This window comes from Oncorhynchus tshawytscha, unplaced genomic scaffold, assembly GCF_018296145.1.
Source record: "Oncorhynchus tshawytscha isolate Ot180627B unplaced genomic scaffold, Otsh_v2.0 Un_scaffold_2528_pilon_pilon, whole genome shotgun sequence".
Classification (NCBI taxonomy): Eukaryota; Metazoa; Chordata; class Actinopteri; order Salmoniformes; family Salmonidae; genus Oncorhynchus; species Oncorhynchus tshawytscha.
The window spans coordinates 52,353-73,816 of NW_024608988.1; the positions used below are offsets into that span (position 1 = coordinate 52,353).

At 49.5% G+C, this 21,464-nt stretch overlaps 1 protein-coding gene across 1 annotated transcript in view; it reads right to left on the reverse strand.

Moving 5' to 3' along the window:
* LOC121844089 (exocyst complex component 6-like) overlaps nucleotides 1–21,464 on the reverse strand; it is a gene marked incomplete at its 5' end in the record, with an annotated part of 59,615 nt that overhangs the window by 20,566 nt on the left and 17,585 nt on the right. The window contains 2 exon segments of the mRNA XM_042313970.1: nucleotides 8,164–8,237; nucleotides 17,165–17,306. Of these exon segments, the coding sequence (XP_042169904.1) occupies nucleotides 8,164–8,237; nucleotides 17,165–17,306 (216 nt within the window).

Consider the following 21,464-nt stretch of genomic DNA (forward strand, 5'->3'; position numbering starts at 1 on the left):
CTAATCCCCTGGAAACACTTCCCCCTGAGGAAAACCTGGTACTAATCCCCTGGAGAGAGAGAGAGACATCGAGAAAGAGTGTTTGTGTTGTGTGAGAAACAGTGCGTACTCAGTTTGTACATATTTTGAACCATCAATGTCAAGCGTCAACAGAAAGTCCGCAAAGGAAAATGACATTTCTTGAAATCAATGGAGGACATCATTTGAGCTGAAGGGAGAGAAAATACAGTCCGACTCCGGAATGAAATGTTGCCTATTCACATGTCACATTGCTTGACGACAATATTTTATCTTGATACGTTAATAAATACATTATTTGATCAATACAACCCGCCTACGGTACGTAAATCACAACCCATTAATTAAGTCAAAAGGGCTATCTGGCTAGCTACTACTGTTAGCTAGCCAGACAGCCACAAAGAATTGTCACCTAGCTAGCTACCCACGAAAAATGTACATCTACCTTGCATAAGGTCGTTTTTGCATGTTTAACTAGCTTGCTAGCTAGATTATTACGATTCACATATCTAGCTGATAATTTTGAAGTAAAAATAGAGGGAGTGCTGCTCAGCGTAAGGTAATACAGTAGGGGGAGTGCTGAGGTAATACAGTAGGGGGAGTGCTGCTCAGCGTGAGGTAATACAGTAGGGGGAGTGCTGCTCAGCGTGAGGTAATACAGTAGGGGAGTGCTGCTCAGCGTGATGTAATACAGTAGGGGAGTGCTGCTCAGCGTGAGGTAATACAGTAGGGGTAGTGCTGCTCAGCGTGAGGTAATACAGTAGGGGAGTGCTGCCAGCGTGAGGTAATACAGTAGGGGGAGTGCTGCTCAGCGTGAGGTAATACAGTAGGGGGAGTGCTGCTCAGCTAGGTAAACAGTACATGCTGCTCTTGAGGTAATACGTTTTTGAGGTAATACAGTAGGGGGAGTGCTGCTCAGCGTGAGGTAATACAGTAGGGGAGTGCTGCTCAGCGTGAGGTAATACAGTAGGGGAGTGCTGCTCAGCGTGAGGTAATACACTAGGGGAGTGCTGCTCAGTGTGAGGTAATACAGTAGGGGAGTGCTGCTTGAGGTAATACAGTAGGGGAGTGCTGCTCAGCGTGAGGTAATACAGTAGGGGAGTGCTGCTCAGCGTGAGGTAATACAGTAGGGGGAGTGCTGCTCAGCGTGAGGTAATACAGTAGGGGAGTGCTGCTCAGCGTGAGGTAATACAGTAGGGGAGTGCTGCTCAGCGTGAGGTAATACAGTAGGGGAGTGCTGCTCAGCGTGAGGTAATACAGTAGGGGAGTGCTGCTCAGCGTGAGGTAATACACTAGGGGAGTGCTGCTCAGTGTGAGGTAATACAGTAGGGGAGTGCTGCTCAGCGTGAGGTAATACAGTAGGGGGAGTGCTGCTCAGCGTGAGGTAATACAGTAGGGGAGTGTTGCTCAGCGTGAGGTAATACAGTAGGGGAGTGCTGCTCAGCGTGAGGTAATACAGTAGGGGAGTGTGCTACAGTGGGAGTGCTGCTCAGCGTGGGTAAGTGCTGCTCAGTGTGAGGTAATACAGTAGGGGGTGCTGCTCAGTGTGAGGTAATACAGTAGGGGGTGCTGAGTGTGAGGTAATACAGTAGGGGAGTGCTGCTCAGCGTGAGGTAATACAGTAGGGGAGTGTGAGGTAATACAGTAGGGGAGTGCTGCTCAGCGTGAGGTAATACAGTAGGGGAGTGTGAGGTAATACAGTAGGGGAGTGCTGCTCAGCGTGAGGTAATACAGTAGGGGAGTGCTGAGTGTGAGGTAATACAGTAGGGGAGTGCTGCTCAGCGTGAGGTAATACAGTAGGGGAGTGCTGCTCAGCGTGAGGTAATACAGTAGGGGAGTGCTGCTCAGCGTGAGGTAATACAGTAGGGGAGTGCTGCTCAGTGAGGTAATACAGTAGGGGAGTGCTGCTCAGCGTGAGGTAATACAGTAGGGGAGTGCTGCTCAGCGTGAGGTAATACAGTAGGGGAGTGCTGCTCAGCGTGAGGTAATACAGTAGGGGAGTGCTGCTCAGCGTGAGGTAATACAGTAGGGGAGTGCTGCTCAGCGTGAGGTAATACAGTAGGGGAGTGCTGCTCAGCGTGAGGTAATACAGTAGGGGAGTGCTGCTCAGCGTGAGGTAATACAGTAGGGGAGTGCTGCTCAGCGTGAGGTAATACAGTAGGGGAGTGCTGCTCAGCGTGAGGTAATACAGTAGGGGAGTGCTGCTCAGCGTGAGGTAATACAGTAGGGGAGTGCTGCTCAGCGTGAGGTAATACAGTAGGGGAGTGCTGCTCAGCGTGAGGTAATACAGTAGGGGGAGTGCTGCTCAGCGTGAGGTAATACAGTAGGGGAGTGCTGCTCAGCGTGAGGTAATACAGTAGGGGAGTGCTGCTCAGCGTGAGGTAATACAGTAGGGGGAGGCTGAGTGTGAGGTAATACAGTAGGGGAGTGCTGCTCAGCGTGAGGTAATACAGTAGGGGAGTGCTGCTCAGCGTGAGGTAATACAGTAGGGGAGTGCTGCTCAGCGTGAGGTAATACAGTAGGGGAGTGCTGCTCAGCGTGAGGTAATACAGTAGGGGAGTGCTGCTCAGCGTGAGGTAATACAGTAGGGGAGTGCTGCTCAGCGTGAGGTAATACAGTAGGGGAGTGCTGCTCAGCGTGAGGTAATACAGTAGGGGGAGTGCTGCTCAGCGTGAGGTAATACAGTAGGGGAGTGCTGCTCAGCGTGAGGTAATACAGTAGGGGGAGTGCTGCTCAGTGTGAGGTAATACAGTAGGGGAGTGCTGCTCAGCGTGAGGTAATACAGTAGGGGAGTGCTGCTCAGCGTGAGGTAATACAGTAGGGGGAGTGCTGCTCAGCGTGAGGTAATACAGTAGGGGAGTGCTGCTCAGCGTGAGGTAATACAGTAGGGGAGTGCTGTACAGTAGGGGAGTGCTGCTCAGCGTGAGGTAATACAGTAGGGGAGTGCTGCTCAGCGTGAGGTAATACAGTAGGGGAGTGCTGCTCAGCGTGAGGTAATACAGTAGGGGAGTGCTGCTCAGCGTGAGGTAATACAGTAGGGGAGTGCTGCTCAGCGTGAGGTAATACAGTAGGGGAGTGTGAGCGTAATACAGTAGGGGGAGTGCTGCTCAGCGTGAGGTAATACAGTAGGGGAGTGCTGCTCAGTAGCGTGAGGTAATACAGTAGGGGAGTGCTGCTCAGCGTGAGGTAATACAGTAGGGGAGTGCTGCTCAGCGTGAGGTAATACAGTAGGGGGAGTGCTGCTCAGCGTGAGGTAATACAGTAGGGGAGTGCTGCTCAGCGTGAGGTAATACAGTAGGGGAGTGCTGCTCAGTGTGAGGTAATACAGTAGGGGAGTGCTGCTCAGCGTGAGGTAATACAGTAGGGGAGTGCTGCTCAGTGTGAGGTAATACAGTAGGGGAGGTCCTGCTCAGTGTGAGGTAATACAGTAGGGGAGTGCTGCTCAGTGTGAGGTAATACAGTAGGGGAGGTGCTGCTCAGTGTGAGGTAATACAGTAGGGGAGTGCTGCTCAGTGTGAGGTAATACAGTAGGGGAGGTGCTGCTCAGTGTGAGGTAATACAGTAGGGGAGTGCTGCTCAGTGTGAGGTAATACAGTAGGGGAGTGCTGAGGTAATACAGTAGGGGAGTGCTGCTCAGTGTGAGGTAATACAGTAGGGGAGTGCTGCTCAGCGTGAGGTAATACAGTAGGGGAGTGCTGCTCAGTGTGAGGTAATACAGTAGGGGAGTGCCGCTCGGTGTGAGGTAATACAGTAGGGGAGTGCTGCTCAGTGTGAGGTAATACAGTAGGGGGAGTGCTGCTCAGTGTGAGGTAATACAGTAGGGGGAGTGCTGAGGTAATACAGTAGGGGGAGTGCTGCTCAGCGTGAGGTAATACAGTAGGGGGAGTGCTGCTCTAATTGAAGGTTTTATGTCATCTCCACACTCTCCTCCCCATAAGAACATCCTCAAGAGAACGTGGTCTGAGAATGAACTCTGAGCATGAGAGTGTGGAGCGCGGTAGAATGAATATGGAGAGACAAGTGTTTCTGATTGTAGGGTCTCATCTTCACTGTATCCAAGGATCCTGTCCAGTGGAATGATGCCTGCCTGGTTAATGAATGAACGGTAACATGCACTATGCATTAGGGTTCAACTTCCAGGTCACCACAGGTCACCAGGCCTTGAGGATTCTTCTTTAGGGACTCCAACCCCTCACTAACCTTTTAGATTTTTCATATTTAAAACACCAACTAAGCAGGCGCCCATTAGTGCCCCACAGTAATTAGCAGAGAGACGTTGGGATGTCTCTCTTCATCTGAGGTCAACCCTCCCTGGCCTAAAGACAGATCTGTCCTGATACAGGAGGTCTCTACAGACGCACCAGATCTGTCCTGATACAGTAGGTCTCTACAGAAGCACCAGATCTGGTCTGATACAGGAGGTCTCTAGAGACGCACCAGATCTGGTCTAAACAAACTCATCAAGCTGACCAGCCCTCCACTTTGATAGGCTCCTATGGTAATAGGCCAATGTGATAGGCTCCTATGGTAACAGGCCAATGTGATAGGCTCCTATGGTAATAGACCAATGTGATAGGCTCCTATGGTAATATACCAATGTGATAGGCTCCTATGGCAATAGACCAATGTGATAGGCTCCTATGGTAATAGACCAATGTGATAGGCTCCTATGGTAATAGACCAATGTGATAGGCTCCTATGGTAATAGACCAATGTGATAGGCTCATATGGTAATAGACCAATGTGATAGGCTCCTATGGTAATAGACCAATGTGATAGGTTCCTATGGTAATAGACCAATGTGATAGGCTCCTATGGTAATAGACCAATGTGATAGGCTCCTATGGTAATAGACAAATGTGATAGGCTCCTATGGTAATAGACCAATGTGATAGGCTTTTACTAATGGGCCGCTTCAGTGAGTGGAAGAACTGGGAGATATGGACAAAATATATCACAATATTTTTGACAGTGAGTGACCCCAGTGTGCTTTATGAGTAGTGAGTGACCCCAGGGTGCTTTATGAGTAGTGAGTGACCCCAGTGTGCTTTATGAGTAGTGAGAGACCCCAGGGTGCTTTATGAGTAGTGAGTGATCCCAGGGTGCTCTATGAGTAGTGAGTGATCCCAGGGTGCTCTATGAGTAGTGAGTGATCCTAGGGTGCTTTATGAGTAGTGAGTGATCCCAGGGTCATTTATGAGTAGTGAGTGATCCTAGGGTGCTTTATAAGTAGTGAGTGATCCCAGGGTGCTTTATGAGTAGTGAGTGATCCCAGGGTGTTTAAATGAGTAGTGAGTGATCCTAGGGTGCTTTATGAGTAGTGAGTGATCCTAGGGTGCTTTATGAGTAGTGAGTGATCCCAGGGTGCTTTATGAGTAGTGAGTGATCCCAGGGTGCTTTATGAGTAGTGAGTGATCCCAGGGTGCTTTATCCGGCTACCCGGATAAAGCACTAAATAAACTTCAGTTGGTGCTAAATACAGCTGCCAGAATCCTGACTAAAACCAAAAAATTTGATCATATTACTCCAGTGCTAGCCTCTCTACACTGGCTTCCTGTCAAAGCAAGGGCTGATTTCAAGGTTTTACTGCTAACCTACAAAGCATTACATGGGCTTGCTCCTACCTATCTCTCTGATTTGGTCCTGCCGTACATACCTACACGTACGCTACGGTCACAAGACGCAGGGCTCCTAATTGTCCCTAGAATTTCTAAGCAAACAGCTGGAGGCAGGGCTTTCTCCTATAGAGCTCCATTTTTATGGAACGGTCTGCCTACCCATGCCAGAGACGCAAACTCGGTCTCAACCTTTAAGTCTTTACTGAAGACTCATCTCTTCAGTGGGTCATATGATTTGAGTGTAGTCTGGCCCAGGAGTGGGAAGGTGAACGGAAAGGCTCTGGAGCAACGAACTGGCCTTGCTGTCTCTGCCTGGCCGGTTCCCCTCTTTCCACTGGGATTCCCTGCCTCTAAACCTATTACAGGCGCTGAGTCACTGGCTTACTGGGGCTCTCTCATGCCGTCCCTGGAAGGGGTGCGTCACCTGAGTGGGTTGATTCACTGATGTGGTCATCCTGTCTGGGTTGGCGCCCCCCCTTGGGTTGTGCCATGGCGGAGATCTTTGTGGGCTATACTCAGCCTTGTCTCAGGATGGTAAGTTGGTGGTTGAAGATATCCCTCTAGTGGTGTGGGGGCTGTGCTTTGGCAAAGTGGGTGGGGTTATATCCTTCCTGTTTGGCCCTGTCCGGGGGTGTCCTCGGATGGGGCCACAGTGTCTCCTGACCCCTCCTGTCTCAGCCTCCAGTATTTATGCTGCAGTAGTTTATGTGTTGGGGGGCTAGGGTCAGTTTGTTATATCTGGAGTACTTCTCCTGTCCTATTCGGTGTCCTGTGTGAATCTAAGTGTGCGTTCTCTAATTCTCTCCTTCTCCTTCTCTCTTTCTTTCTCTCTCTCGGAGGACCTGAGCCCCAGGACTACCTGACATGATGACTCCTTGCTGTCCCCAGTCCACCTGGCCGTGCTGCTGCTCCAGTTTCAACTGACCTGAGCCCTAGGACCATGCCCCAGGACTACCTGACATGATGACTCCTTGCTGTCCCCAGTCCATCTGACCGTGCTGCTAATCCAGTTTCAACTGTTCTGCCTTATTATTATACGACCATGCTGGTCATTTATGAACATTTGAACATCTTGGCCATGTTCTGTTATAATCTCCACCCGGCACAGCCAGAAGAGGACTGGCCACCCCACATAGCCTGGTTCCTCTCTAGGTTTCTTCCTAGGTTTTGGCCTTTCTAGGGAGTTTTTCCTAGCCACCGTGCTTCTACACCTGCATTGCTTGCTGTTTGGGGTTTTAGGCTGGGTTTCTGTACAGCACTTTGAGATATCAGCTGATGTACGAAGGGCAATATAAATAAATTTGCTTTGATTTGATGAGTAGTGAGTGATCCTAGGGTGCTTTATGAGTAGTGAGTGATCCCAGGGTGCTTTATGAGTAGTGAGTGATCCCAGGGTGCTTTATGAGTATGTTAGCTGGCGAACACAATTGATTTCAGCCACAACTTGCTCAGACAAACTAGATGTTTGCAGATGGTAAGATACACAAACTAATAGTGGAACCATAGAAGACTTGTGGATTTATATGAAGAAGCAAAGTGGAAACCAGCATCGGTGCTCAAGTGACGGAGCTTGGTGTGAGAAGCAGCATACAGGAGAGTGACACGTAAATCTCTCTCTCTCCCTCTCCCTCTCTCAGCAGTGTCTATGAGACAGAGAATACATGCTGGTTGCCTTCGGTGTTACCTCAAGCTGCTGTAACAGACCTAACACCAGACCTAACACCAGACCTAACCAGACCTAACACCAGACCTAACACCAGACCTAACACCAGACCTAACACCAGACCTAACCTGACCCATAACTGGACCTGACCTGAGGCCCAGATTAACCAGGTCACATCAACACTAAGAGAGTAAGAAAGAGCTGTTAGCAGAGCTGGTAATGGCTTAATGGATCTACAACAATTGACTTGGAGTCAGGGTAATGTAAGGCTAATCCTGACCTATGGGGAGAGTGTGCTACTGGTTCACAGGAGAGGTCGTGTTGGGTCACAGGACAGGGGAATATTTGGCCAGATGAGAGGTTGTGTTGGGTGACAGGACAGGGGAACAGTCGGCTGTAGGAGAGGTTGTGTTTGGTCACAGGACAGGGGAACAGTCGGCTGTAGGAGAGGTTGTGTTGGGTCACAGGACAGGGGAACAGTCGGCTGTAGGAGAGGTTGTGTTTGGTCACAGGACAGGGGAACAGTCGGCTGTAGGAGAGGTTGTGTTTGGTCACAGGACAGGGGAACAGTCGGCTGTAGGAGAGGTTGTGTTGGGTCACAGAACAGGGGAACAGTCGGCTGTAGGAGAGGTTGTGTTGGGTCACAGAACAGGGGAACAGTCGGCTGTAGGAGAGGTTGTGTTGGGTCACAGAACAGGGGAACAGTCGGCTGTAGGAGAGGTCGTGTAGGGTCAACGGACAGGGGAACAGTCGGCTGTAGGAGAGGTTGTGTAGGGTCAACGGACAGGGGAACAGTTGGCTGTAGGAGATGTCGTGTAGGGTCAACGGACAGGGGAACAGTAGGATGAGTGGTATACTGCTTACCTGTCGGAGGTCGATGAATGCCAGCTGTAAAGTGTCTCCCTGGAAACCTGGGACAGGCTCTGAGCTGGCGAACACTGGAGCAGGGAGAGGAGACAGGAACAGTCAATCACCACCTGCTGTCACTGATAAGCCTACAGAAACTATATTTATTCTGTCAGGGGATAAATCAACCTTTATTTAAAGTGCTTTACAGTGGGAATAAATGAAGTCAAAACAGAGTCAACTTAAGGTTAAAACACTGCATGATCACCTAAAAACCTTAAACTACCTCGTATATCTTGGAGAACTCTACGTATGAGAAGTCAATAGATTCCTTAGAGACATATGAACATGTGAACTCTGGTTCACCCTGCATCAGGGGCCCTGAGGGTCCTCAGGGGAGCACCAGGTACAAGGCCAAGACACAAACACACAGGAACACAGCCGTCACAGCCCTGGGACTCAGCTGTCACAGCCCTGGCCCACAGGGACTCCTGAGTGGCGCAGCGGTCTAAGGCACTGCATCTCAGTGCTTGAGGCGTCACTACAGACACCCTGGTTCGAATCCAAGCTGTATCATAACCGGCCGTGATTGTGAGTCCCTTAGAGACAGTAGGCTGGACCTCCAGAGACAGTAGGCTGGACCTCCAGAGACACACGGCTGGACCTCCAGAGACACACGGCTGGACCTCCAGAGACACACGGCTGGACCTCCAGAGACACACGGCTGGACCTCCAGAGACACACGGCTGGACCTCCAGAGACACACGGCTGGACCTCCAGAGACACAGGCTGGACCTCCAGAGACACTAGGCTGGACCTCCAGAGACACACGGCTGGACCTCCAGAGACACACGGCTGGACCTCCAGAGACACACGGCTGGACCTCCAGAGAGGCTGGACCTCCAGAGACACACGGCTGGACCTCCAGAGACACACGGCTGGACCTCCAGAGACACACGGCTGGACCTCCAGAGACACACGGCTGGACCTCCAGAGACACACGGCTGGACCTCCAGAGACACACGGCTGGACCTCCAGAGACACACGGCTGGACGGCTGGACCTCCAGAGACACACGGCTGGACCTCCAGAGACACACGGCTGGACCTCCAGAGACACACGGCTGGACCTCCAGAGACACACGGCTGGACCTCCAGAGACACACGGCTGGACCTCCAGAGACACACGGCTGGACCTCCAGAGAGGCTGGACCTCCAGAGACACTAGGCTGGACCTCCAGAGACACTAGGCTGGTCCTTCAGAGACACATGGCTGGACCTCCAGAGACACTAGGCTGGACCTCCAGAGACACTAGGCTGGTCCTTCTGAGACACATGGCTGGACCTCCAGAGACACTAAGCTGGTCCTTCAGAGACACTAAGCTGGTCCTTCAGAGACACTAAGCTGGTCCTTCAGAGACACTAGGCTGGACCTCCAGAGACACTAAGCTGGTCCTTCAGAGACACTAAGCTGGTCCTTCAGAGACACTAAGCTGGTCCTTCAGAGACACTAGGCTGGAACTGGGATATTCGGTAATACTGGCACTGAATACAAAGCCTTGATTTTGGAACCATTTAGCAGATAGCTAACTACTAAATTAGCAAACCAAATGGCTGAGCACCATTTAACACAGTTACTAAATCTACTGAACTACAGTGTTGGTCTTATGTTTCATGAGTTGAAATAAAAGATAGCAGAAATGTTCCTGCGCATTAAAACCACACGGCTGGACCTCCAGAGACACACGGCTGGACCTCCAGAGACAGTAGGCTGGACCTCCAGAGACAGTAGGCTGGACCTCCAGAGACACTAGGCTGGACCTCCAGAGACACAGGCTGGACCTCCAGAGACACCAGGCTGGACCTCCAGAGACACTAGGCTGGACCTCCAGAGACACAGGCTGGACCTCCAGAGACACTAGGCTGGACCTCCAGAGACACTAGGCTGGACCTCCAGAGACACTAGGCTGGACCTCCAGAGACACACGGCTGGACCTCCAGAGACACACGGCTGGACCTCCAGAGACACACGGCTGGACCTCCAGAGACACACGGCTGGACCTCCAGAGACACACGGCTGGACCTCCAGAGACACACGGCTGGACCTCCAGAGACTGGACCTCCAGAGACACACGGCTGGACCTCCAGAGACACACGGCTGGACCTCCAGAGACACACGGCTGGACCTCCAGAGACACTAGGCTGGACCTCCAGAGACACTAGGCTGGACCTCCAGAGACACTAGGCTGGACCTCCAGAGACACTAGGCTGGACCTCCAGAGAGGCACCTCCAGAGACACTAGGCTGGACCTCCAGAGACACTAGGCTGGTCCTTCAGAGACACATGGCTGGACCTCCAGAGACACTAGGCTGGTCCTTCAGAGACACTAGGCTGGACCTCCAGAGACACTAAGCTGGTCCTTCAGAGACACTAAGCTGGTCCTTCAGAGACACTAAGCTGGTCCTTCAGAGACACTAAGCTGGTCCTTCAGAGACACTAAGCTGGTCCTTCAGAGACACTAGGCTGGACCTCCAGAGACACTAAGCTGGTCCTTCAGAGACACTAAGCTGGTCCTTCAGAGACACTAGGCTGGAACTGGGATATTCGGTAATACTGGCACTGAATACAAAGCAAATGCTTGATTTTGGAACCATTTAGCTAGATAGCTAACGTGCTACTAAATTAGCAAACCAAATGCACAACTGCTGAGCACATTTAGCACATTTAACACGGTTACTAAATCTACTGAACTACATGTAGTGTTGGTCTTATATTTCATGAGTTGAAATAAAAGATAGCAGAAATGTTCCATGCGCATTAAAACCACACGGCTGTACCTCCAGAGACACACGGCTGGACCTCCAGAGACACGGCTGGACCTCCAGAGACACTAGGCTGGACCTCCAGAGACACTAGGCTGGACCTCCAGAGACACTAGGCTGGACCTCCAGAGACACTAGGCTGGACCTCCAGAGACACTAGGCTGGACCTCCAGAGACACACGGCTGGACCTCCAGAGACACACGGCTGGACCTCCAGAGACACACGGCTGGACCTCCAGAGACACACGGCTGGACCTCCAGAGACACACGGCACCTCCAGGCTGGACCTCCAGAGACACTAGGCTGGGACCTCCAGAGACACACGGCTGGACCTCCAGAGACACACGGCTGGACCTCCAGAGACACACGGCTGGACCTCCAGAGACACACGGCTGGACCTCCAGAGACACACGGCTGGACCTCCAGAGACACTAGGCTGGTCCTTCTGAGACACATGGCTGGTCCTCCAGAGACACTAAGCTGGTCCTTCAGAGACACTAAGCTGGTCCTTCAGAGACACTAGGCTGGAACTGGGATATTCGGTAATACTGGCACTGAATACAAAGCAAATGCTTGATTTTGGAACCATTTAGCTAGATAGCTAACGTGCTACTAAATTAGCAAACCAAATGCACAACTGCTGAGCACATTTAGCACATTTAACACAGTTACTAAATCTACTGAACTACATGTAGTGTTGGTCTTATGTTTCATGAGTTGAAATAAAAGATAGCAGAAATGTTCCATGCGCATTAAAACCTTACTTTTCTCCAATTTTGTGCAATTAAAAAAAAAAATTGAACCTTTATTTAACTAGGCAAGCCAGTTAAGAACAAAATGTTATTTACAATGACGGCCTACCCCAGCCAAACCCTAACGACGCTGGGCCAATTATGCGCTGCCCTATGAGACTCCCAATCACGGCCGGTTGTGATACAGTCTGGAATCGAACCAGGGTCTGTGGTGATGACTCTAGCACCGAGATGCAGCGCCCTAGACCGCTGCGCCCCTTTCACATCCCTGTTAGTGAGCATTTCTCCTTTGCCGTGATAATCCATCCACCTGACAGATGTGCCATATCAAGAAGCTGATTAAAATCACGATTACATAGGTGCACCTTGTGCTGGGGACAATGAAAGGCCACTCTAAAATGTGCAGTTTTGGCACACAACACAATGCCACAGATGTCTCAAGTTTTGAGGGAGCGTGCAAATGGCATGCTGACTGCAGGAATGTCCACCAGAGCTGTTGCCAGAGATTTTAATGTTAATTTCTCTACCATAAGCCACCTCCAACATCGTTTTAGAGAATTTGGCAGGACGTCCAACCGGCCTCTCAACCATAGACCACGTGTATGACGCTGTGTAGGCGAGCGGTTTGCTGGTGTCATCGTTGTGAACAGAGTGCCCCATGGTGGTGGTGGGGTTATGGTATGGGCAGGCATAAGCTACGGACAACGAACACAATCGCATTTTATCGATGGCAATTTGAATGCCACCCGGACACCTGATGAAACTGAGGAGTGTTTCAGTCTATAAAGCCCTTCTGTGTTGAAAAATTCCTGATTGGGTGGACCTGGCTCCCCAGTGGGTGGGCCTAAGCTCTCTCAGGCCCACCCATGGCTACGCCCCTGCCCAGTCATGTGAATTCAATAGATTAGGGCCGAATGAATTTATTTCAATTGACTTTATATGAACTGTACACAAGGACATGGCGTTTACAGTCAGACTACTGGGGTCAACACAGTGCTGAGGAGGTCAGGGGGTTTACAGTCAGACTACTGGGGTCAACACAGTGCTGAGGAGGTCAGGGGGTCTACAGTCAGACTACTGGGGTCAACACAGTGCTGAGGAGGTCAGGGGGTTTACAGTCAGACTACTGGGGTCAACACAGTGCTGAGGAGGTCAGGGGGTTTACAGTCAGACTACTGGGGTCAACACAGTGCTGAGGAGGTCAGGGGGTTTACAGTCAGACTACTGGGGTCAACACAGTGCTGAGGAGGTCAGGTAGTTTACAGTCAGACTACTGGGGTCAACACAGTGCTGAGGAGGTCAACACAGTCAGGGGGTTTACAGTCAGACTACTGGGGTCAACACAGTGCTGAGGAGGTCAGGGGTTTACAGTCAGACTACTGGGGTCAACACAGTACTGAGGAGGTCAGGGGTTTACAGTCAGACTACTGGGGTCAACACAGTGCTGAGGAGGTCAGGGGGTTTACAGTCAGACTACTGGGGTCAACACAGTGCTGAGGAGGTCAGGGGTTTACAGTCAGACTACTGGGGTCAACACAGTGCTGATGGCTGATTACAGGGGTGAGTCGGACTACTGGAAGGTCAACACAGTGCTGAGGAGGTCAGGGGGTTTACAGTCAGACTACTGGGGTCAACACAGTGCTGAGGAGGTCAGGGGTTTACAGTCAGACTACTAGGGTCAACACAGTGCTGAGGAGGTCAGGGGGTTTACAGTCAGACTACTGGGGTCAACACAGTGCTGAGGAGGTCAGGTGGGGTCTACAGTCGGACTACTGGGGTCAACACAGTGCTGAGGAGGTCAGGGGTTTACAGTCAGACTAATGAGGGTCAACACAGTATTCTGAGGTTGGTAGTTTAAAACAGTCAGGACTACTGGGGTCAACACAGTGCTGAGGAGGTCAGGTAGTTTACAGTCAGACTACTGGGGTAGTATAAAACAGTACTACTGGGGTCAACACAGTGCAGGTCAGGTAGTTCACAGTCAGACTACTGGGGTCAACAGTGCTGAGGAGGTCAGGTAGTTTACAGTCAGACTACTGGGGTCAACACAGTGCTGAGGAGGTCAACACAGTGCTGAGGAGGTCTGGGGGTACAGTCTGACTATAAAAAACAGTGCAGGTCAGGTAGTTCTAATGTTGGACTATCTGGGGTAAAACACAGTGCTGAGGTCAGGTAGTTTACAGTCAGACTACTGGGGTCAACACAGTGCTGAGGTCAGGGTAGTTTACAGTCAGACTACTGGGGTCAACACAGTGCTGAGGTCAGGTAGTTTACAGTCAGACTACTGGGGTCAACACAGTGCTGAGGTCAGGGAGTTTACAGTCAGACTACTGGGGTCAACACAGTTGATGGCTGATTACAGCTGTGAGTGATGGCTGGAAGGTGAGTGATGGCTGGAAGGTGAGTGATGGCTGGAAGGTGAGTGAGGGCTGGAAGGTGAGTGAGGGCTGGAAGGTGAGTGAGGGCTGGAAGGTGAGTGAGGGCTGGAAGGTGAGTGAGGGCTGGAAAGTGAGTGAGGGCTGGAAAGTGAGTGAGTGAGGGCTGGAAGAGTGAGTGACAGGGCTGGAAGGTGAGTGAGGGCTGGAAGGTGAGTGAGGGCTGGAAGGTGAGTGATGGCTGGAAGGTGAGTGACTTGGCTGGAAGGTGAGTGAGGGATGGAAGGTGAGTGGTGGATGGAAGGTGAGTGGTGGATGGAAGGTGAGTGAGGGCTGGAAGGTGAGTGAGGGCTGGAAGGTGAGTGAGGGCTGGAAGGTGAGTGAGGGCTGGAAGGTGAGTGACTTGGCTGGAAGGTGAGTGACTTGGCTGGAAGGTGAGTGATGGCTGGAAGGTGAGTGAGGGCTGGAAGGTGAGTGATGGCTGGAAGGTGAGTGAGGGCTGGAAGGTGAGTGATGGCTGGAAGGTGAGTGAGGGCTGGAAGGTGAGTGAGGGCTGGAAGGTGAGTGAGGGCTGGAAGGTGAGTGAGGGCTGGAAGGTGAGTGAGGGCTGGAAGGTGAGTGGTGGATGGAAGGTGAGTGGTGGATGGAAGGTGAGTGATGGCTGAAGGTGAGTGAGGGCTGGAAGGTGAGTGAGGGCTGGAAGGTGAGTGATGGCTGGAAGGTGAGTGATGGCTGGAAGGTGAGTGAGGGCTGGAAGGTGAGTGATGGCTGGAAGGTGAGTGAGGGCTGGAAGGTGAGTGAGGGCTGGAAGGTGAGTGGTCATTATGGGACCGGTGCAGAAAAAGACATGTTTTTGCTTAAACCATTTTAGTGAATTTATTAACGAAACTTAATAACAGGAGCTTATAAAACAGTACCAGGGTATTCTGAAATGTTGGTATCATATAAAACAGTACCAGGGTATTCTGAAATGTTGGTATCATATAAAACAGTACCAGGGTATTCTGAAATGTTGGTATCATATAAAACAGTACCAGGGTATTCTGAAATGTTGGTATCATATAAAACAGTACCAGGGTATTCTGAAATGTTGGTATCATATAAAAAACAGTACCAGGGTATTCTGAAATGTTGGTATCATATAAAAAACAGTACCAGGGTATTCTGAAATGTTGGTATCATATAAAAAACAGTACCAGGGTATTCTGAAATGTTGGTATCATAAGTATCAAGAGGTTGATATATTACTGTGGTGCTGGTATACCGCGACACACTAAGAGACTTGACCCTGAAACACTAAGAGACTTGACCGCGACACACTAAGAGACTTGACCGCGACACACTAAGAGACTTGACCGCGACACACTAAGAGACTTGACCGCGACACACTAAGAGACTTGACCGCGACACACTAAGAGACTTGACCGCGACACACTAAGAGACTTGACCGCGACACACTAAGTGACTTGACCACGACACACCTGAAGACTGTGATCTGCTCTGTAGGAAAATATCTTCCAGGTAAGTACGAGGAAATATTTGTCACAACACAGCTGTTCAGCAGATTTCGTTTTGAGGGTAGGGGGATGTGTTCCAAATGGGACCCTATCCCCTTTATAGGGCCCACAGGGCTCTGGCCGACAGTAGCGCACTATGTAGGGAATAGGGTGCTATTTGGGATGCATTCGGAGTGACAAGGGAGAGGCTAGAGCATAGGTCACCACTCTGACTAACAGCAGGAGGATTACCTGGGAGGAGCCAACTGACTGGATTCCTAGAGGGGTGTCTTATGCTTGCGGGTGTGTGTGTGTGAGACAGGAGTCATCTCTGCTCTGTCACAGCCGTTTAGCAGAGGGCATTCTGAGGGCAGAGTCCGTGTCCCAAATTGTACTCCATTTCCCTTCATAGTGCACTGCTTCTGACTAGGTTTTAAATGTAGTGCACTATAAAAGGAATAGGGTGGAGTTTAGGGCAGACCAGGACATTTCTGAAGCTCCAATCCCTCTTGTTCAAACATTATTAGGCTGAACTACCCTAAACACTATTACCTATGGGCCCTGGTCAAAAGTAGTGCACTATATAGGGAATAGGGCTGTAGTATAAAGTAGTGCACTATATAGGGAATAGGGCCCTGGTCAAAGGTAGTGCACTATATAGGGAATAGGGCCCTGGTCAAAGGTAGTGCACTATATAGGGAATAAGGCCCTGGTCAAAAGGAGTGCACTATATAGGGAATAAGGCCCTGGTCAGAAGTAGTGTACTATATAGGGAACAAGGCCCTGGTCAAAAGTAGTGTACTATATAGGGAATAAGGCCCTGGTCAAAAGTAGTGCACTATATAGGGAATAGGGCTGTAGTATAAAGCAGTGCACTATATAGGGAATAAGGCCCTGGTCAAAAGTAGTGCACTATATAGGGAATATGGGCTGTAGTATAAAGTAGTGCACTATATAGGGAATAGGGCTGTAGTATAGAGTAGTGCACTATATAGGGAATAGAGCTATAGTATAGGGCTGTAGTATAGGGCTGTAGTATAGAGTAGTGCACTATATAGGGAATAGGGCTATAGTATAAAGTAGTGCACTATATAGGGAATAGGGCTGTAGTATAAAGTAGTGCTCTATATAGGAAATAGGGCTGTAGTATAAAGTAATGCTCTATATAGGGAATAGGGCTGTAGAATAAAGTAGTGCACTATATAGGGAATAGGGCTGTAGTATAAAGTAGTGTATTATATAGGGAATAGGGCTGTAGTATAAAGTAATGCTCTATATAGGGAATAGGGCTATAGTATAAAGTAGTGCACTATATAGGGAATAGGGCTGTAGTATAAAGTAATGCTCTATATAGGGAACAGGGCTGTAGTGTAAAGTAGTGCACTATATAGGGAATAGGGTGCCATTAGGGATGTAGACAGCATTAGGCTCAACTCTTCCTCTATCTAATAGCCCCTCGACATCTACTGTACCCCTCTACGATTAAAGCCCTCTCCCTGACCGTTTCCATGGGGATGATAGAGAGTTGTGTGTGTATTCACACTGCATGGCTAAACTCCCATTAAGTCCACTTACATTCACACTGTATGACGTCCAGGTTGAACTGCTGAACGGCTCCCATACTGATCTGTTTCAGCTCGCTGTCCAACAGCATCTGCATCAGGGACGTGGACAAGTGCTTACACGCTGACATACAGGCTGTCTGGGCCACTTTACCCTGCAGGAGAACAGAGAGACAGAGAGAGGGGGAGAGAGAGAGACAGAGAGAGAGAGAGAGAGAGAGAGAGAGAGAGAGAGACAGAGAGAGAGAGACGAGAGAGACAGAGAGAGAGAGACAGAGAGACAGAGAGAGAGAGAGAGAGAGAGAGAGAGAGAGAGAGAGAGACAGAGACAGAGAGAGAGAGAGAGAGAGAGAGAGAGAGAGAGAGAGAAGGGAAAGAGAGAGAGAAGGGAAAGAGAGGGAAGGGAGAGAGAGAGATAAAAAGGAAGGAGAGGGTAAATGTCAGTTTGAGTCTGGACAATCTGTGTCAATAGAATATACAGGAGTACAGATTTAGTCAAAGCTTCCTCTATCATACCTGAGGATTTGGAATTGATTACTGTGGGCTGCTGGCCCATGTTCTCTAGATAACAGCAGGTTACATAACGACTCTGAACATGGATAAAACATGCAGGCAGAAGAACAACACAGATGAGGCTCAAAACAGAATGATGGATTCAAATGAACAGGGTTGTGAGGTTGTAGAGGGAGGGAAATGCAGACGATAACGATCATATCCAGACCAGACCAACAGAGCACAGAGAGACATCATGCACTAAGAATGGTTAGTGCTACACCAGGCTGTATCATGCTGAATGCTGAGATACATGGGTTGGACTGTGTGGTGGTCCATGCTGTCCAAGACACATATCCACTCTCATCTCTTCCATGTGTTTCAGACTACCCTATACAATGCCCAAGTCCCCATAGGAAAACCAATCAATGTGTGCTTCAGACTACCCTATACAATGCCCAAGTCCCCATAGGAAAACCAATCAATGTGCTTCAGACTACCCTATACAATGCCCAAGTCCCCATAGGAAAACCAATCAATGTGCTTCAGACTACCCTATACAATGCCCAAGTCCCCATAGGAAAACCAATCAATGTGCTTCAGACTACCCTATACAATGCCCAAGTCCCCATAGGAAAACCAATCAATGTGCTTCAGACTACCCTATACAATGCCCAAGTCCCCATAGGAAAACCAATCAATGTGCTTCAGACTACCCTATACAATGCCCAAGTCCCCATAGGAAAACCAATCAATGTGCTTCAGACTACCCTATACAATGCCCAAGTCCCCATAGGAAAACCAATCAATGTGCTTCAGACTACCCTATACAATGCCCAAGTCTCCATAGGAAAACCAAAACCAATGTCCTAGAAAATGTCAAATCAAAACTAGAGGAGACCTCTGTACATGGACATCCCTGGTCATCTGTAGATTGCCACAGGAATCAGGAATCACAGGTTTATTATGGGATATTTTAGTTCCAATGAAGGAATCCACTGCAGATATATTCTCAGTAATAACTCCATGAAGGTGGTGTTGATTGGACTGGTCCCAGATCTGTTGATTAGACTGGTCCCAGATCTGTTTGTGAAGGTGGCATGATTAGACTGGTCCCAGGTCTGTTGATTAGACTGGTCCCAGATCTGTTGATTAGACTGGTCCCAGGTCTGTTGATTAGACTGGTCCCAGGTCTGTTGATTAGACTGGTCCCAGGTCTGTTGATTAGACTGGTCCCAGGTCTGTTGATTAGACTGGTCCCAGGTCTGTTGATTAGACTGGTCCCAGGTCTGTTGATTAGACTGGTCCCAGGTCTGTTGATTAGACTGGTCCCAGGTCTGTTGATTAGACTGGTCCCAGGTCTGTTGATTAGACTGGTCCCAGGTCTGTTGATTAGACTGGTCCCAGATCTGTTGATTAGACTGGTCCCAGATCTGTTGATTAGACTGGTCCCAGATCTGTTGATTAGACTGGTCCCAGGTCTGTTAATTAGACTGGTCCCAGATCTGTTTGTGAAGTTGGCGCTGATTAGACTAGATTGGTCCCAGATCTGTCTGTGAAGGTGGCATTGATAAGACTGGTCCCAGATCTGTTTGTGAAGGTGGCATTGATTAGACTGGTCCCAGATCTGTTTGTGATGTCTTGGTACTTCATGGTCACTGTCACAAACCGATCTGGGACCAGTCTAGAGTTGGACATGTTTCCCAGGTTTCCTGCTCATTTCTAACTGGTATTTCTGGAAAACCTGTGAATTTGGTGAAAGTTAAGTGAATCTTTCAACCCTATAGACAGGGATCCCAGGCTGGTAAAGAAAGGCAAGGGACCTAAAGGTGGCTCTTCTGATGCTTAAAGAGCTGCCAGAACAGACCTCTAACAACCATCCCAACAGTCAGAGAGCAACGTGTGCATCGCCAAATGGTACCCCTATACCCCATAGGCCCTGGTCAAATGGTACCCTATACCCCATAGGCCCTGGTCAAATGGTACCCCTATACCCCATAGGCCCTGGTCAAATGGTACCCTATACCCCATAGGCCCTGGTCAAATGGTACCCCTATACCCCATAGGCCCTGGTCAAATGGTACCCCTATACCCCATAGGCCCTGGTCAAATGGTACCCTATACCCTATACCCCATAGGTCCCGGTCAAATGGTACCCCTATACCCTATAGGCCCTGGTCAAATGGCACCCCTATACCCCATAGGCCCTGGTCAAATGGCACCCCTATACCCCATAGGCCCTGTTCAAATGGCACCCCTATACCCCATAGGCCCTGGACAAATGGTACCCTATACCCCATAGGCCCTGGACAAATGGTACCCTATACCCCATAGGCCCTGGTCAAATGGTACCCCTATACCCTATAAGCCCTGGTCAAATGGTACCCCTATACCCTATAGGCCCTGGTCAAATGGTACCCCTATACCCCATAGGCCCTGGTCAAATGGTACCCCTACACCCCATAGGCCCTGGTCAAATGGTACCCCTATACCCCATAGGCCCTGGTCAAATGGTACCCTATACCCCATAGGCCCTGGTCAAATGGCACCCCATAGGCCCTGGTTAAATGGCACCCCTATACCCCACACCCCTATACCCCCCATTATCCAGATACCATATCCAGATACGTAGGTCTACATACCATATAGTCTGTCTGGGAACGTAACAAAATGTGGAAAAGGTGAAGGGGTCTGAATACTTTCTGAATGCCCTGTACATCTGCTGCAGAAGGACAAGAGAGCAATGAGAAAAAAACACTGATCAGCGAGGGAAAATAAGTGCTAACAACATGCTGGCTCGCTATTTAAAAAGAAGATGACAACAAGCTATAGGATGAAAAATACAGGAGTTTTGGCACAGGTACAGCTAGCTAACGCTACCTACAGCAGCAAAATAATAACAATACCAAATAATCTACACTTGGGAGTCAAATATCAATATAATATTGCGATAGGTAAGAGTATAGATTCCCACATCCCTACTATATGGAACAGATTCCCACATCACTACTATAGGGAGTAGATTCCAACATCACTACTATAGGGAACAGATTCCTACATCCCTACTATAGGGAATAGATTCTCACATAAACACGCTGGTCCGACCAATCTGATTCCACGCTTCAAGATCGCTTCGATCACGTGGATTGGGATATGTTTCGCATTGCGTCAAACAACAACATTGACAAATACGCTGATTCGGTGAGCGAGTTCATGAGCAAGTGCATCAGCGATGTCGTACCCACAGCAACTATTAAAACATTCCCAAACCAGAAAACATGGATTGATGGCAGCATTCGCGCGAAACTGAAAGCGCGAACCACTGCTTTTAATCATGGCAAGGTGACCGGAAACATGACCGAATACAAACAGTGTAGCTATTCCCTCTGCAAGGCAATCAAACAAGCTGAGCATCAGTATAGAGACAAAGTAGTCGCAATTCAACGGCTCAGACACAAGAGGTATGTGGCAGGGTCTATAGTCAATCACGGATTACAAAAAGAAAACCATCCCCGTCACGGACCAGGATGTCTTGCTCCCAGACAGACTAAACAACTTCTTTGCTCGCTTTGAGGACAATACAGTACCACTGACACGGCCCGCGGAAAAAATCTGCAGACTCTCCTTCACTGCAGCCAACATGAGTAAAACATTTAAACGTGTTAACCCTCGCAAGGCTGCAGGCTCAGACAGCATCCCCAGCCGCGTTCTCAGAGTTTACAGCCATATTCAATCAATCCTTATCCCAGTCTGCTGTTCCCACATGCTTCAAGAGGGCCACCATTGTTCCTGTTCCCAAGAAAGCTAAGGTAACTGAGCTA